This window comes from Capra hircus, chromosome 17, assembly GCF_001704415.2.
Source record: "Capra hircus breed San Clemente chromosome 17, ASM170441v1, whole genome shotgun sequence".
NCBI classification, from domain to species: domain Eukaryota; kingdom Metazoa; phylum Chordata; class Mammalia; order Artiodactyla; family Bovidae; genus Capra; species Capra hircus.
This window is the reverse complement of record NC_030824.1, coordinates 6,802,141-6,820,177: the sequence shown is the minus strand read 5'-3', so window position 1 is coordinate 6,820,177 and position 18,037 is coordinate 6,802,141. Positions and strand designations below refer to the sequence as shown.

Genomic DNA, 18,037 nt, shown 5'->3' with positions numbered 1-18,037 from the left:
CTGGGTGAAGCTGGGGGTGTCTTATTATTACTTCTGGTTCACAACTGATGGAGTGAGCTGCAGACCTGCTTGACATTTTTATAGGTCAGTTACTTAGAAACTGAGATCTTGTCTGTTTCCTTGAAATTTGTACTTGCGATGTTAACAGCATCCATAGACCACATCGTCAGCCAGATGTTACTAGCACTGGGTGGAAAGTTATTGTGAGTATGTAGAAAGCAGTGTGTGATTAGCTTGTCTTCATTGCTTTAGATAGTTACGTCATTGAAACAGATGGAGATCATAGGAAAGGAGAGGAGGGTGGAGCACTGCCCAGCTCTTTATCACTTCTTCCACAGACCTCTTCTGTCCCCTCTGCCAGGCAGGACTGCCTTCATTCTCAGTTTCATGTAACTGCGTGATAGTTATTTATACTCAGGCTAGTGTACTCAGGTCTTTAAAACACTCTGGACCATCTACGCAAAATGATCACAGAACCTGACAGATTGCAGTGAGATAGCATTCCAATCTGAAGTTAAAGGGTGCTCGCTGAAACTAATGTTTCTTCACTAGAGAAATCTTACTTCTCCTGTTGACTGGTGTTAGTGCCCTCAGACCTGTGCCATGAAGGAATGTTAAAATCATTCCTTTGGGCGATGAACCTTTCCTCCCCGACTGCCTCGGTGTCAGATGCAGCGCAGGACAGTCAGAGCCCTCAAGAAGAGGCTGTTTGGAGGGCATGCTAGCCTTGCATGAGCGAGGGCTTGTCCTGCCAGAAAGCGAAACCATCTGAGGCCAAGCCTCGTAAGGGGAGGAAAAGGTCAGTGCTGTAGTGGAGTCCCAGTCAGTGCTGAGTTCAGGGAGGAGTCAGACGCCCACCTAAACCAAGTGTTTTGGCTCACGTCTCCTATTTCTCGTAGGGCGACAGCAGTATCCGCTACTTTGAGATCACGGACGAATCCCCTTATGTCCACTACCTCAATACGTTCAGCAGCAAGGAGCCGCAGAGGGGGATGGGCTACATGCCTAAGAGGGGACTCGATGTCAACAAATGTGAGATTGCCAGGTAAAAGAATTGATCTTGGAGAGCATTTCGAAGGCTTACGCCGTCCGTGTTCTGTGAGAGCTGGTGACTCTACTGTGCCCAGTCTTTCTACCTCTGTGTGTGCAGTAGAATCGTAGAACTAGTGTCTCATTTCCTTCTTAGAAACATGGGATTTGAGAGCAAGAAGGAACCATTCAAAGTCATTTACTCCAACTGTGCCCTCCCCGTCCTCCAGATTATAAACTTGAAACACAGCAGTCAGTGGCTTCGCTGGGGTGACCCACACCCTGATTCAGTGACATCTTTGTCTCTCGTCTGCAGGCTGCAGCTCGGCCAGTGCCCCTGGCAGGCAACCAGGGAGCCTGTCCCCAGGATGGAACTGAGGGGTGGTTCTCCTGCCCTGTGGGGGGACCTGCCAGGGTCCTAACTGGCTCATGGACCCCATGGATCTGAAACTAGAGAAGCAGAGATCCATAGCCGGTGTTAGGTTAGTTGGCTTAGGAAGCCCATCTGTGTTGTGTAACATCTGCCTCTCTCTGCTACTCTGTGGAGTTTTTAAAAATGCATATCCCATGATGCTAGTGACTTTCCTAAGGGGCAGGCTTTTTCCTCAGTACCAACCAACTGCTGGCCATTTTAAACAAAAAAAATAGCTAGCACAACATTAGCAAGCATATGATCATGCCACTCATCTTTACAGCACTGCGTTTACAAAGTGTGCTAAGCTGGCCGCACAGATAACTGACACATCTGTAAAAATAAAAGGAGTTTTTATGAGCCCATTTTTATATAATCACTGCAGGGTTTTGTTTTTTTTTAATACTTCACCTCTATAGCTGGAATAATGAAGCTGTCACAAATACTCCTGAATTGCGGTTTGAAGTGATGGGAATGTGGTTCAAGGACTTCCCCGGTGGCCCGGTGGTTGAAACTCTGTGCTTCCACTGCAGGAGCCGCGGGTTCAGTCCCTGGCCAGGGAGGCAGGCATGCTGCACAGGGCAGCCAGGGGCAAACGTGGTTCAAGACAGGCTGAGTCTGAGCTTCAAAATTACGTTCAGGATTTGGGAACGGGTTTATGCTACTGTCATCTAAAAGTTTGAAGATGCCATAGTCAGCCCTTCGAATTTGCGTGTTCTGAATCTGTGGATTGAAAATACTGAGGGGAAAAAGTTCCAGAGTCCCAGAAAGCAAAACTTAAATCTGCGGCATGTGGGACACGATTTACTTAGCATTTGCGCTGTGTTCACAACTGTTTACCTAGCATTTACGTCATCCTAGGTGTCATAAGTCATCTAGGATGATTTAGACTGTAAAGCACTGCACCATTTTGTGTAAAGGACTTGAGAGCAATGGATTCCCGTGTTTTGGGGCATCCTGGACCCGTCCCCCGTGGATACCGAGGAGCGACCATTTAAGTGGGTCAGTCAGGACGCCTCCTGTTTACTGTTACTGGGGTATTGTTGCGTGTGGGGCACTGTGTTAGCCACATGACCCAGGTCCCCTTTCCACACCGTGAGGTGGGTGCGGGTATACCCCCTTCATGAATGAGGAGCTCAAGCCGGCTGAGATGGCCACAAGCCCCGGGCTGGGAGTGGAGCTGGCCGTGCAGCTCAGGCCCGTCTTCCCACCACTGAGCTGACTGCACAGGTTTGGGGTTTGGTGTTCCTACTCTTCTCACACTCTGAATAATTCCAGATTTTTCTTGAGTGTTACCCCTGATGTGGTTTGCTCAGATGCCAACATTTAATTCCTAGGATTATTTTCATTTCCTTTTTAAAAACCCTGTTTATACTTATGAATGTTCACCACCTCATGTTGGCGGAAGACCTGGCATCCAGGTCACAGAGACCCTCAGAGTGGTGGGTGTCCATGGTCTCCTGGCTGTCACCTCAGTGGTTTCCTCACAGGCGGTTCCTCATTGGTGATGTTGACCATTTCCCCACAGCTCGTCGGCCCCCGATCAGTGGCACTTGACTGTCACCGTAGCGCCTGGCCTCTGCCCCTGGTTCACGGCCCTGTCCGCCGTTCCCCAGCATAGCTCCTCCCACTTCCCCTTCCTCCTCTGTGGATGGGAACACTGAGTTCTCCCTGCTCACCAGGATCCGTCAGATGAGGCGATGGGCAAACGCAGCATGTACAAGAGTGCCTACTAAGCCTGTTCCTTGGCCTGTTTCACTTAATACAACTTTGCCTTTATCTCTCTTTTGAAGATTCTTCAAACTTCACGAGAGGAAGTGTGAGCCTATTATCATGACTGTCCCCAGAAAGGTAAGTGCCCAGTTGTCTGGGTGACCTATGTTTAAAAAGAGCTTTAAGCATCCCACAGCTTTCTTCCTCACCTGTGAGTCTCGTCTGTGCCTCCTGTAGTCTGACCTTTTCCAAGATGACTTGTACCCTGACACGGCAGGGCCCGAGGCGGCCCTGGAGGCGGAAGAGTGGTTCGAGGGGAGGAATGCCGATCCGCTCCTCATCTCGCTGAAGCACGGGTACATCCCTGGGAAGAACAGGGACCTCAAGGTGGTCAAGAAGAACATTCTGGACAGCAAGCCCACGGCGAACAAGAAGTGCGACCTGATCAGCATCCCAAAGAAGACCGCAGATGCGGCCAGTGGGGTAAGGCCCGCCGGGCCTGGGGGGTGGGCTGGCCCAGCCTGGTCCTCCCAGAAGCGCCTGCCAGCCCTGGGCGTCTGCAAGTACTGTCCCCACCGGACAGGCAGGGCTCAGCTGTGATAACAGGCACTGTCTGACCACATGGCATTCATGGGTTTGATTCTTTTAGTTCTTTTTTTTAATGATGACTGGGATGGAAGTCAGCCTGTTACTGATGCTGGGGAGAGGAGGTCCTGGAAGGAGGTCCCGGAAGGAAGGAGTGGTGAGAGAGTGTAGCAGTTGCTGGGTGTTCGAGTGATGGAAGGATCTGGAGTGAGTGGGACTTAGAGGCTGAGATGACCCTGGGTGTCTTAGCAAGAGTCATGTCAGGGAGCAGAGGCTGGCAGTGAAGACCAGTGTGGCCCCGGGGAGGGCAGAGGTGAGCCAGGGAGGGATGGGGGTGGGGTGTCGGCAGGCTGTGGAAGGGAGTTCTGGGGGCCAGGAGGGCCGGGTGTTGTTGATGACGAGAGGAGTGGCAAGCAGAGGACAGGTGCCCTCAGGCTGTGGCCAAGGAGGCTGCTTGAGGCACCATGACTTTGGAGACAGCAGGGTTTCCTCCTGAAGAATCAGCTCCACCAGGGTGAAGCTCAGGCTCTTAGAGGAGCCACAGGGCAGGGGATGCAGTTCCCAGGAAGGACCTTCTGCAGGAGCTGGTGGGTGCTCGGCAGCCTCTAGAAGGTCACCCTCACCCTGGCCGCATAGAGGGTGTTCCTGCTTGAGGAGGGTGACAGGGGTGTCTGGAATGTGGGGCAGCCTTATAGGCTTGCCCTGTCGGTTTCTTCCAACAACTTAACTGTATCCCAAGAGTCCATCCAGGCAGGTGCACAGGTGAGGGGCCAGGAGTCATGTTGCACAGTTGCTCTGCTGTGGGGTCAGGGGAACAAGCCGGCGCTCATTGCGTTCCTATGAGGCCCAGCCTGCGACCTGCTACTTCCAAGTAGAACGTCCCGTTTGCGCCCCGTACATGCTACCTGTGCTGAACTTCGCTGCCTTAGTCACCCTCTTCTCTCCCCCCTTTTTTGTTTCCTTAGCAAAATGAAGCCAAGTTGGATGAGATTTTAAAAGAGATCAAATCTATAAAAGACACAATCTGCAATCAAGACGAGCGTATTTCCAAGTTAGAACAGCAGATGGCGAAGATAGCAGCTTGAAGGTCCACCCCACCCCCAAGATGGGAGCAGGAAGGCGTGGTCCCGGGGAGGGCGAAGGGAGGCACTGCCTTTGGAGACATTCCATTTCAGATCTGTCGACCAGCGACAGGCCACGTTCCCGTAAGAACTCAATTCGTCTCCCAAATTTGCAGAAACAAAATGTGATTTAAAAGCTGAGCTTTTTACCAGAAAACTTTTTTGATGTTTTAAGTGTTATGTGACTTGTGAACTTCTAAAAGACAAAAGTGCTACTTTGAAAATCCCAGATATTCTGAATTTTAGAAACCCAACCAATTCTGATTCAGTGTCCTGCCCAAGTACCTTTTCTTTCCTTTCTTTTTTTTTTTTTTTTTACAAATAGGGACCAATGCCACATTGCTTTTTATATTTCTTTTTTTTTTAATGTTGCCAAAACCAAAAGTAGCTTTTTTTTCTTTATATTTTGCTACTTTGCAGTATTTGTGTGTGGGTTTTTTTTTTCTTTAATTTGAAAGGGACAGCACTGTGTATGTTTATAAACTAAATGAAGATAAGATATTATTTTGTATAAACATTCATCTGAGAACAGAGCCGTAGCCACACGGTGCTGACTTCTCTGCAGCACAAACCTGGTCATCTTAATGACTGTACAAAAGGAAGACTTGAAAAATCACGTGGATTCGTATTCCCACCCTTCCCCTCCCATTGAGTCTTCTGATCAAAAAAAAAAAAAGGCTCATATTGAATCATTTTCTTTCTCTTTTCTAAAAATTGGGTGGTTGTACCAGAATGGAATTTTGCTTCTTGGTTATCCTGTGCTTCAGATGATTATAATCTAACCTAAACTAGCATGTGTTTCTGCGGTTTTGTTACACACATAGAAACTATTGCCTTCATCCCTTTTGATGTCATATTTCAGGTTTTGGTCAATACTTGACAAGGGTGCCCAGGACAAGGAGCCACAGATGCTGTGGAGTGTTCCTTCTTGTCAATTTCAGCAGCTTACCCAAGGTTAGACGGGACACAGACCAGGGAACCCGGGGGGAGTGTTCGCCCCGCGTGTCGCCCTGCGTGGTCCTCTGCTTTCCCGCCTGTCCTGCACTGGGCAGCTTCCCACCCCCACCCCCAGCCAGCATCCCTGCAGCTCCTGCCCTTCCTTTCTCCCTTCTGTAAGTAGCTCTCCCTCTCAGGGCTTCCCTCCTCTTGCGTTTCGGTCCTAACTGCATTCTGCTAAGCTGCGGCCAGAGGGTGCTGTTGAATACCGAGACTGAGAAGGGCCAAGAAGGAAGCAGACATCTGCTGTAGCTTTGATGGTGTCGTTTGTCCCTGTGCGCCCTCTACACAAACTCACCCGCGCCCCCTGCAGCGCCTCCAAGGCTGGGTCCAAACCCAGAGGCTGCCCAGTCCTGGGCCAGACATTGAGCTTCCAGGCCTGCCCCGCTCCTGGGTTAGCAGGAACCCCTCTCCATTTCCATTTTCTCAGAGCACATGCCTGAGGAAAAAAAAGGTGTAAGGAGCCCTTTTAGAAGAGCTGAGTGATGGAATAGGAATCGTGCCATGCCTTTGGGACCACGGCGGGGACACTTGGGCGTGTGTCTGCGGGTGTGGGGCCGGGCCGGGACTGGCTGGAATAGTTTGTGAGCAGGGGGCCAGGCTGAAGCAGAGTGTGGCGTCGGTGGGGTGGAACACGTGTCCAAGCTGTCCATGTGTCCACGTAGAAAAGGTACCATGTTCTTAGCCAACCCTGGGATTGCTGTCTCCGCAGTTTCAGGGTATTTGAATGTTTGGTGTGGTTTTGTGTGTACGTGTGTGCTTTAAATACTCAAGTGGATAATGAGATATAAAGAAAACAATAACTACAGTGGTTTATATTCAAGCTTGTATGTGTTTCTTTATCAACACAATCTGCTGAAGACCTTCATTATTAAGATTCAGAAATGCTCTAAGGTTCCGATACCCAGTTAATTAAGTGAGCAAAATTGTTGGTGGTGAAACACTGTCGGGAATATGGTTTGGAGAGACAAGGAGGCAGGAGCCGGTTATTCTGACCTGAGTGTGTAGCTTATGGCTTATTTAATGAACGGATTCCCCGCCAGGCTCAGAGTTGGTGTTTGACGCTCTGTGGGTTATTTTTCTTGTTTTGCCTTTTTTCTTTTTTTAAATCCAAGCTATCCGAGAGAAGACCCAGTGAATTACTCCTAGATCGGCTCTTATAGAGCAGCCATCGTATTCTGTCGAAACACTTGCTTCCATTTTAAAAGATAAAAGAAAAAAATTGATTACAAAACAGTGTCTGTGTTTATTTCACATGTCCGCTGTCTTTGAGGCAGCGAATGCCTTGCTCCCTGACACAGTGTCTCTGACTCAGTGGAACCTCCCCCCCTTTCTCGGAGGGTAAGTATGGGGCATGTATGAGTGGGCCCCCTGGCTCTGGAGGTGGAGTGGTGTGCAAAACCCATCTCCAGCCTTCCCCAGGGGTGGATCTGGGGCAGACTGCCTAGTCTGGCTGAGCCCCTTATTGTGAAGGAGGGACGAGAGTTCAGGGGAAATAGAAGCTGTGTCTGGTCACCCAAGGAGCCCTCTGCACAGCCACGACAGTTCCTGTGACGAGCTGATTCCCTGGGAATCAGGGCTTAGGAAAGCATCTCTTTCTTGTAGAAGCCCAGTACCCTTGGTTTGACTGTGATTTTTATTCCAACAAAAGGTTTTCAAGGTCATTTGGATTTCGTGGCCCTCTCTCAACTCCCCTTTCTACACTGGAAGCATTATCCCATGACATTTCAACGATCATAGCAAAGAATTCTCACTGTTTGTTTTCTCTAAATGTCTGTGACTACGATGACCCATTGGCACGAAGCCTCCCCTCCTCAAATTCCCTCTCCCAAAGTTGCTGTAGTCTGTGGGGAGAACAGAGGCTAGGGCCGTGGTCTGCACGTCCGTCTGTATCTGCAGGAAGTGAAAGTCGGCCGCATCCGTCTGCAGCCCCTCAGCGCCCCCCGTCAGGGTGCACACTCGTGGTGCAGGGTGTTTACGACTGACTGGTTTTCCCCCCTTGGCCGCCTCGCTTCGTTGCCAGAAGACCAGGGTGTTAGCCCCAGACAGACAGCCAGGCCCTGTCAGGCAGAGCTTCTGGTTTCGAAAGGCTACTTCCCTTGCCGCTGTTCTCGGCATTCTGTGTCCAGAGGAACTTCTGTTGGCGCTTCAGACTCTCTTAACCCTCAGTGGCCCTTCTCTTTCCGCCAGCGCATCCCCAGGCCCTCAAGCCATCATGGGGTCACAGACGTGAGTCATGGTCAAGGACGCCCACCTTTCCTTCTGTGGATGGGCTGGAAAGTTTTTCCTCCACTCCTGGAGAGAGTGTATGTAAACTGGTACCATTGCCGAGCGTAGGTTGATAGGGTATATCAGAAGCTTTAGATGTTTTCACCTCTGGAAATTCTATCCCAAGGAGGCTAGCGGGAGGCATGTTTGGGAATTAGAGGAGTAGGAATTAGTTGAGCAGCTTGGGTTCATTATTACCCACCCCAGAATAGGTTGTTTTTGACAAACCCTCTTAAGGATATGGGGGCTTCCCTGGTAGCTCAGCTGGTAGAGAATCTGCCTGTAATGTAGGAGACCCCAGGTTGATTCCTGGGACGGAAGGTCCTGGAGAAGGGAATGGCTACTCACTCCAATATTCTTGCCTAGAGAATCCAATGGACAGAGGAGCCTGGTGGGCTACAGTCCATGGGGCCACAAAGAGTTGGACACAACTGAGTGACTAAGCACACAGCTTCGGGATACGTGTATATGTAACGAATATCTATATGTAGGACAAAGGCCACAAATGTTGCTATGTAGGGTAGCAGTTGTGGGTAATTTTTCATTAACTGGATTTTTTTCCTGAATTTCTCAATTTCCTATAAATGTCTTAATTCCCAGGAAGAAGTTAATAATGTACGAGTGATAAATTAATACTCGTTAAAGCAGGAGGCATTGTCACTCAGTGATGGGACATTAAAGTCGCACTGGGGGCAGGGACTCCTTAGGGCCTCCCAGCAACACCAGTGTCCATGCTTCACGGGGTCCGTAGTTAAAAGGAAATTTTTTTGAAAATTGGATGATTGCTTTACAATGTTATGTTGGTGTCTGCTGTTTAACCGTGCAAACCAGTCGTAACTATAGATACAGATAGAGATACACTGGAGTGGGTAGCCATTTGCTTCTCCAGGGGATGTTCGCAACCCAGGGATCGAACCTGGGTCTCCTGCATTGAGAATACAGGCAGATTGTTTTCTGTCTGAGCCAACAGGGAAGCCCAGGTAGAGGTCTATATATATTCCTTCCCTCGTGAGCCTCCCTCCCGCACATTCCACCCCTCTAGGTCATCACAGAGCACCAGGCTGCTCTGCCAGGGCAGTACAGCAATTTCCCACCAGCTGCCTATCACGCACGGTAAGCATGTGCATGCCAGAGTCACTCAGCTCAACTCGTGCCACCCTCTCCTCCCCCCACCATGTCCGTGAGATCCTTCTCTCTGTCTGGGTCTCAAGAAACTTTTCTCTTCAAATTTAGAAGGAAAAATAAGTCCCTTCTTATCTAGACTTAAGAATGGGTAAAAGATTTTAAATCCTAAAGCAATAGAATGAATCACAGAGGAAAAGGCAGATTGGCTGCATAAAAAGCAAATTATATATTCAATACTTGGCATAAAAAGTGAAGGCCATGGAAAGTGGGAAATATGTTTTCAACCAACACGATATGGGGTAACATATTTTAACGTGCTTAATCTCAGTCCCAGCTGCCACCTCTGTCTGGACAGGGATGGTTCCACCTCCCTGGTGGGGCATGTCCAGTTTTATTAATAAGTCCAAGAGGGTTTTGATGTGCAGGTAGCAACAGTCTTCGTCCCATTCCCTGGAATTTTGTCCACCACCTACTGGTTTAACACAGACGTAGAAGTGGAAGGGGTTTGTTATGGGACGCTAGTCAGAGAACACTTGATTGAAGTTTCTGAAAGAAAAGTAGAAAGAAATTACTCCGGATATAAAGATCTTTGGGGGTCAGGTAGCTGCCAAGTTTGGTAGCTGGGTTGCAACGTTGAGGAAGCTGAGTTGAGAGAAGCTGGTGGGCTCTGTGAGATTCAGTGTAGTTTCATGTTACTGCATGGAAATGAAAATGAGAAAGCTGATCTTCAGAGCCTGAGTTCATGAATGGAGGGTGGCGAGTGCTGTGGGGAAGAACCCAGCTCCCCTGAGTGGAGAGCAGTGCTTGGAGCTGGGGTCAGACCAGATGTTAATCCATTGAAGCAGTCAGCTCAGGAGATTGAAAAGCAAGTGGACAGATTGTTACCAAAACCACTAGGTGCTGAAGTGCTGAGGGTTGGTTTTGTTTTTTTTTTTTTTTTTTAATGGAGGCTTCCTCATGGTGATCTGAAAGACTCAATATTTTTGGAAAATATGACATGGTGGGTTTGGAGCAGCACTGGGGAGAAATGATTCAGACAAAGGCCTGCAGACAGTTTCGGGTGTAGGAAAAGCTTTGGGTTGAAAGAGGCGAGGGGGGTCATCTGTGTCTGAAAGGGGAAGAGCAAGTAACTGGTCTGGTGTCAAGTGCTGCGTGCGAGAGCTTTAAACACCAAGTACCATCCCAAATTCACGGCCGGCTAGTCTGGGGGGGGGGGGTACAGACAGATCACAGTGTGAAGGGGTCACACACAGGGTCCTGGGGGCCCTTAGCTGCTGCAGCAGCTGAGGGTGGGGCGGGGAGCAGGGCAGCCTTCACCTTTACAGCCCTGCTGTCTTCTCATTACTCATTTCTAAACCACCCCTCCCCACCATGGTTCCATTCATCTTGGCATTCACTGAGGAAATACTTATTTTTATAGTGAGAGGTTTTTAAAGGGCCTGCAGAAAAATTGGAGTAGAGCCAGTAACAAAGCGGCCCAGCCAGGAAAGGTTGCTTAGTGCCCCGTGGGTCAAGAAGTCAATCTTCAGGGTTTTAGCAACAAAATCCCAGCTCAGGGGCTCTAGTGATGAGGCCTGAGAGCTGGGAAGTTGCCCCATAGATAACAGGAAGTTGCTGCAGATTCATTTCTGTGCCAAGATGCTATTTGGATTCTAAAAGGTAAGACAAAGCACTTCCTGGTCAACACACTGCCATCCTCAACTGCAGTTTCCCAAAGTGATAAGCCAGTTCTTAGAGCCTGGGCAGCTTCTACCAGGGCAGTAGATTAAAATGTCCCCAAAGACCGCAAGGTAGATATCCGCATGTAGGCCCTGAGCACCTGATTTCTTACCCCTCTTACAGGGCGACCAGCCATTTGAACAGCCTTGTAACTGGTTCCTCTACCTCTAACCCTACCCGCCTCTTCCCTTTTTTGCTTCCAGAGTGACATTTCTCAGAATAGAGTCTGTCAAGGTCTCTGGGGGAGACACAAATGGTTCCCCTCTTGCCTCCAGCTCTTCAGCCCCCCTGTATGAGAGCCCCTTTGACTCACCCCTGCCTCCCTCCCACCCACCCCACCTGGCTCCTGTCTCCTCTCACAGCCCATAAATCACTCATGTCAGCTCCAGCTTGAAAATAACGGCCACATGCCAGCTACTGCTCACACCACCACTGTAACCCTGGTAAATCATGCCCCCTTCCTCTCTGAAACGAACTGACCTGCATTATGTTTTCCCAAGAAACAGAACTAGCAAGACGTGTTCATAAATGTATATGGTGAGAGGTTTATCAACAATGGGCTCACATGATTGCAGAGGCCAAAATCCCCATATCTCCAGTCAGCTGACTGGAGACCCAGTGTTTCAGTTTTGAGTCCAAAGGCAGCAAAACTGCTCAGAGTCAGGCAAGGAGTTCGGTCTTACTCAGCCTCTTCTATTCTAGGCTGATCTTCAACTGATTGGATGAGGCCCACCCACACTGGGGAGGGCAATCTGCTTTCCTCAGTCCACCGATTGAAATGTGCATCTCACCCGGAAACACCTGCACAGACACACCCAGGATAACACCTGACCAAATATCTAGGTACCCTGTGACCCAGTCAAGCTGACACACAAAAGTTAACCGTCATGCCTTCCTCACCAAGCTTCCTGTTGTCCCCCACTTTAGTCTGTTCTTGGCACCGCAGCCAGAGTAACCTTTTAAGATATTACGGCAGGGTTGGGTAAACAAAAGCCCACAGGCCATATCCTGCCTGTTGGAAGTTTCTGTGTAATCCACAAACTAAAAAGTGGTGGTTGTATTTTTTTTTTTTTTTTTGCATTTTTAAATGGCTGTAAGAAAACAGCAAACACACAGAAAAGAACAGTGACAAGTAAAAATTGTATCAAATTCAAGTTTTAGTGTCCCTAAATTTTATTAGAACGTGACCGCACCCATTTGAGCAGTATCTGTGGCTGTTTTCGCTAGACATCCTCAGAGTTGAGTAGGTACTAGGAGACCCAGGGGCCACAAAGCCTGAAATTTGCAATCCGGCCCTTTTAGAAAAAGTAGCCTGACTCCTGTTTGTAGGCTCCGAACCTTCCACGGCTTTTCATCCCACTCAGAATAAAAGGCTGGAAGATCCTCAAGGCAGGCCCGTGGCTTCCTGACCTCCTCTCTCCTAATGTCCTGTTTGTCAGAGGCCTCCTACCTCTGAGTTTCCACCTGTGCTATTCTCTCAGGACCACCCATCCTTCCCCCACCCCCAGTATTTGCAGAGCTCCTAACACCACCAGCTCTATCAACTCTTTAAGTTTCTGTCTCTCCCAAATGGAATGAGGACAGTACCAGTACTTGACGCTGGTATCTCTAGAATCTGGCATATGCTGTTAATAAACATTTGTTGAATGAGTGAATTGAAAATACAGACATTATGGAGATGAAGGTGCCTAGTGGAATATCTGGGCAACAGTACTTTGCTTCCAGAATATGACCTTCCCCTGACCACAGTCCACCCCAGGCTGGACCAATGAACCCACCACCTTCAGTGGCAGCAAGTCCTTTACAAAGGAGGTGGATTTGGGGTTCGGGGAGCAAGCAGGTGGGGCAGAGGTGCAGTGATGGAGAAAGCACCCTGGTTCCCTTCTGCTCCCTGAGTCCATGCCTGAGATCCAGCTTTCCGAAACACCCTAGGAATCCTACTGCTGCCTAAGCCAGTTTGAGGTGAGTTTGTCTGCAACCAAGACTGCTTCTTCATACGGCTCTGTCTCCCCCATTAGAGCCCCTTGAGTTCTGAAGTCCAGAGTTCATCTTCATACCTTTAGTGCCAAGGAAGGCCCAGGGCTTGGGGTGGCTTGTTGGAGGCATTGATTTCTTCAACTGCTATGTTCCTTGGAAAAATCACTGAGTCTGGAGCACCTTTTTAAGATTTGATTGCCGTCTGGCCTTCCAGTCTGGGACCAGCCCCTGTGCCAGCCAGTGTCCACCCTAAGCTGATCCAGTGAGCCCTGGAGAGTCCCTCTTTTCACTCTGAAGGACTGGCTTACTCTGTAGGCTTCCATCGAAAGCAGCCAGCTCCTGGAGCTGCCCGGAGATGGAGCCAGAATCAGGCTGAAGGTCAACTCCCCGAAGTTCTGCTCTCATTGAGAAGGGGAATTGTTGCAGGAAGAGACCCCTTCCAGGGCCCAAGGGTCAGCTCTTGTCTAGCACTTGGTAGTGAATTGTCCTAGGAGACACAGGTGCTGATGAAGAGACTTTATTGGGAAGGGGTTCCAGCTCCCCGGGTGGAGAGCAGCAGGGTAAGGGAACCCGGGAGAACGGCTCTGCTAGGTAGCTGACAGTCTCAGGTTTTATGGTGATGGGGTTAGTCTCTGGGTTGTGTCTGGCCAATCATTCTGACTCAGGGTCCTTCTTGGTGGCAGAAGGACCACTGAGATGTGGTCCTTCTTGGTGTGGACCTAGAGGCCAAGGTGAATTCCAGCAAGAATGCTGGGAGGTTCATAGGAAATATGGACTGGCGTCTCCTCTCTCTTCATCCTTCCCGAATTCTCACTGGTGGTGGCTTGGTAGTTCTGTGTTCATTATCGGAATCTCCTGTTGTAAGATAACTCATGCAAGTGGTTACTATCAGGCCAGGCCAGGGTGGGCAGTTTCCGTCGGTGTTTCCCCTAACAATGATGTCCTGGCTCTGGTGGGCCTTAAATTGGCCATTTTCCCCTTCAGACATTCAAATCAGCAAATGGCATTCTGTGAACCCTCCTTTGTGTCCACGAGGGTGTTGGGGAAAGGGGAAGGGAAGGGCAGGCATTTGGGTGTAGTCCCCTCTGCCTCTCCAGGGCAGGACCTTTTATTACATTATCTCTGTTCTCTATTTTAGGAGACCTTTGTTTTCACTTGAACCAAGGGTCCCATGGCAGGTAAATTTGAAAACTGCTGCGTCTCCAGCTGTGCCATGCTCAGTCACTCGGCCGTGTCTGACTCTGCAACCCCGTGGACTGTAGCCTGCCAAGCTCCTGTGTCCATGGAATTCTCCAGGCAAGAATACTGAAGTGGGTTGCCATTTCCTATTCCAGGGGATCTACCCGACCCAGGGACTGAACCTGCATCTCTTAATGTCTCCTGCATTGGCACGCGGGTTCTTTACCACTAATGCCAGACTCCTCTTTGTCTGAGAGGAAGCCAGAGGCTTTGCTATCTGGCCTACCTGGGCTCCGATCCCCTGGGCCCTTCCCTGGGCCCCAGTTTCCTCAGTGGCCACTTAGGAAGGCAGGCATGATTCTATGAGACGCCACCCCCATTTTCCTGCAGTTTCCTCCATTTTTAGGGAAATGGACGTAGGGTCACGCAGGAAGTGGACATCTTCTGGGGGAGGGGCCCCAGCGAGTTCCCAGCAAATTGCGAAGATCATCAGATCTCAGCTACTCCTGGCCTTTCAGATACAGTCCCTGCTTCTCCACATATTTCCAGAATTCCACAAGTTTTGTCTGTTTTTCTTTTCTCATTTTCCTCAATAACTGACCAGCTTATGTCTGGTAAATACCAGGTTGAGGCTAAATTCTGCTGATTTTGGCCACCTAATGCTTCCTCTCTGTCTCTGTGGTATTGTTTCGTAAGAACGGTGTTCCACACCCTAGTCCCCACCCAGAAAAAACTAAGGGACCAAATGCAACCATACGATACTCCTTGCCACAAGCAGAGCCGTACAGGTGGCGGTGAGGCTGCTGGGACGGGGCGCCCAGCGTGTGACTGCGGCCATCACCATGTGGTGGCTGCAGTACCCTCACCCATCACCAGATGGGCAACGCGACCGCATTTAGCCCCCAGATGAATATTTAGGAATGTCCCAGTGTAAGAAGGTTGCGGGCTGTTTGGATAGCAAATCCTTAGTTGTTCAGCTGGGGACCCAAGGAGCCACACCATTCACTTTAAGACAAGGCTGCTCCAAGCTTTAGTTAATGTTCAGGGACACATTTTCCCCAGAAGACTCCTAAATGGGCCTTGGTTCCCAGTCTAGCTCACCCCTGCACTCTGACAGAGGAAATTAACGCTCAGTGGCTTTCCTGGTTGCAATTCCCACCCCACACCCCCGCTGCTCATGTCTTGGTGAGGAGTGATAGGAAGTCCTACATACCCTCTGCCCACCTCGGTGGCCCTGCCTGCTGTCACTGGCAGGCCTTGACAGAGTCTTTCCATTGCTTGGCACTAAGCATTCAAGTCTCTGTTTTGCAGATGAGCCAGCCTCAGAAAGCTCACGTGAATTCCTTAACGCCACACAGCAAATGTGAAGCAAAGACCCAGTTCTCCTGATCCTTAGGCCTGTGTTTTCTACCAGGCCACGTTTAGTGCCCCTGCCTTAGGCTTTTGGCCTGACCACTAACCTGAAGGCCCCAAGATGACAAGGACAAGTATGTTCCCTGCTTGTGGCTCATCCCAGTGCCTGGCGCTTGTCAGGGCTCAATAAATGTGTCCAGTACTGAGAGAGCCAGAAGCATAGACTTAAGTGGACCAATGTTTCATTCTGCCCATGGGTGGGGACCAGGTGGGGCCCTTCTCCAATCTGGCTCTCCTTATAGCCAGTGACTTCTGTTTTTCTAGATCAGGGATCAGCAAACTGCAGCCTGTGCGACAAATCTGGCCCTGCATCTGTTTTTGTAAATAAAGTTTTATTGACACACAGCCATGCTCATTTGTTTGCATGTGGACCATAGCTGTTGGACAGATCCACAAAGCTGAAAAGCTTTGCTTTCTGGAATTTTACAGAAAAAGCTCCCTGATCCTATTCTAGGGAATGAATTGTTCTCTGAGAGTTTAGTCTGTGATGTGAGCAGGTCCCTAAGTCCTCTCCAGAGAATCTTCCGTGGAGATCTTCCATAGTCAGGATGAGGAACATTTCGAGAATGTCATTGGCCCCATTGCTGCAGCCAGGGGGACATTGGGGAACCTGACAAACAAGGTTGGGGGTGGGAGGAACTGATCCCCCAAACACCATAAGGATATAAACAGTCAAAAACCGCATGCAGCTTGTCTAGCCATCCTGAAATACAGGGTGTCTGTAAAGTCCTTGTACCATTTAGAGCCTATTTCCTGATGATAAAGCTGACATATACATCATTATATACGCTTTTCTGTTTAAAAATACAGAAAAAGAAAATATTCAGAAAGAAAGGGCCACTGTTATGCTTACAGGGCGCTGTAAGCTTCTTTTTCAGTCCATCCACTAAGCAACCACATCCAGTTGAAAGTATGCTGTTTGTACACTTTTTACACCCCGTCCTTTTCACCTAACAAGGTACAAGTACTTTTACACACATTTAGCATAAGTGTGTCAGACTCTTTGTGACCCCATGGACTGTAGCCTACCAGGCTCTCCCTCCATGGGGTTCTCCAGGCAAGAGTACTGGAGTGGGTTGCCATTTCCTTCTCCAGGGGATCTTCCTGACCGAGGGATTGAACCCGGGTCTCCTGCATTGCAGGCAGACGCTGAGCCACCGTAACTTCAACCCGTGCATCTTTATCCCATCAAAGGACAGGTTTCCATACTGTGGGACTTGCATGTTTCTTACCGATATTTCTCTTAGGTGAAATGTCATTGCTTCGATCTCTGAAGACATTTGGAGTACTTTTCTGGGTTCCATCTGTAGAAGTGGAAACCCACTCACTTTGCATGCTTGCATCTTACTGGTGTTTAGGTGCTGCAAGGCATGCTTTTATGGTTTTTGCACAGACGCCGAGAACCAGCATGCTCTTATTACTGTTTGCTCCTCCACCAGGCAGACCTAGCAGCACGAGTCTTGCCTTGACGTAGCTTACCTGCTGCTGAGTTACTACCGTCCTCCTTACATAGACCACTTGCTGGGTATAGAGAAGATTCACCTGCACTCTAATACTCAGCCGGCATGAACACAAGCCAGGGGTGTAGACTGGGGGCTTTTTTTGGGCTGCCTGGACTCTGCCACTGACTCTGTGTGACCTTGAACAAGGCACAGCTTTGCTTTGAGCCTCAGCATCCTAACCTCCAAAGGCTGCTGTGAGCCTACAAGCAGATAGATGCACAGAGTCCGGTGCTTAGCAGAAGCCAAGGTAATGTTAAACTTCTGTATTTTAAGGCTTTGCAGGAGAGGAAACTGAGGCTCCAGAGAAGTGACTTGCCTGGGTCACTCAGCTTGTAAAAGGCCAGTTGCCAGGCCCCTGGTCTTGTGAGTGGTCCCCTCTGGGTCACTGCTCCTGGATGGTTTTTCAAAGCTTACAGGGACATAAGGGCCCAGGGCCAGCCTGTGGAAGAATTAACTTTTCTCTCAGCTGTGCCAGAATCTTCTGAGAAGCAGCTTGAAGCTGCACAGGGGCCAGGGAGGAAAGGCGGTGTCTGGGGAACATGGGGCCCTGCCTCTGCTTGCTCTGGACCCCCTGGCCAGTACTCCCACCCCAATTCCGCAGGTGGGGCCAACAGCCTCCGGCATCCCATTCACAGTTAAACAAATGACCAGGTCCCCTGGCCCTGTGGCTTGAGAGGGCTGCTCCCTGCTCTAGGATGATCAGCTTATCCCGGTTTAGCCTGGGACTGACCCAGTTTTAACACTAAAAGTCCCACATCCCAGGAGCTCCTTCAGTTCCAGCAGGCCTGCCTCATTGATCACCCTTTGTGTAGACTGTCATCCCTGAGCCAGACTCTTACGGGGTCTTTCCTGCTGCAAAGTCAGGGCTGCTCCCCTCTCCACCCCGGCAGGTGGGTGATTGCCCCATTGTTCGTTCCCATCAGAGCCTTCTTCCTGTCTCTCTGACTTGGCCATTAGCATTCACCCCTAGTTCTTGGACAAACTTCCATCTTTGGAGG

At 49.7% G+C, this 18,037-nt stretch overlaps 1 protein-coding gene across 2 annotated transcripts in view; it reads left to right on the top strand.

Moving 5' to 3' along the window:
* Positions 1-7,090, top strand: part of CORO1C (coronin 1C) — a 78,888-nt gene extending 71,798 nt beyond the window's left edge. For both annotated transcript variants that reach the window (XM_018061087.1, XM_018061086.1), the window contains 4 exons: positions 900-1,045; positions 3,235-3,292; positions 3,392-3,637; positions 4,705-7,090. In XM_018061087.1, coding sequence (XP_017916576.1) covers positions 900-1,045; positions 3,235-3,292; positions 3,392-3,637; positions 4,705-4,824 — 570 coding nt within the window. In that variant the 3' untranslated portion in view covers positions 4,825-7,090. The remainder of the gene's footprint in view (positions 1-899; positions 1,046-3,234; positions 3,293-3,391; positions 3,638-4,704) is intronic.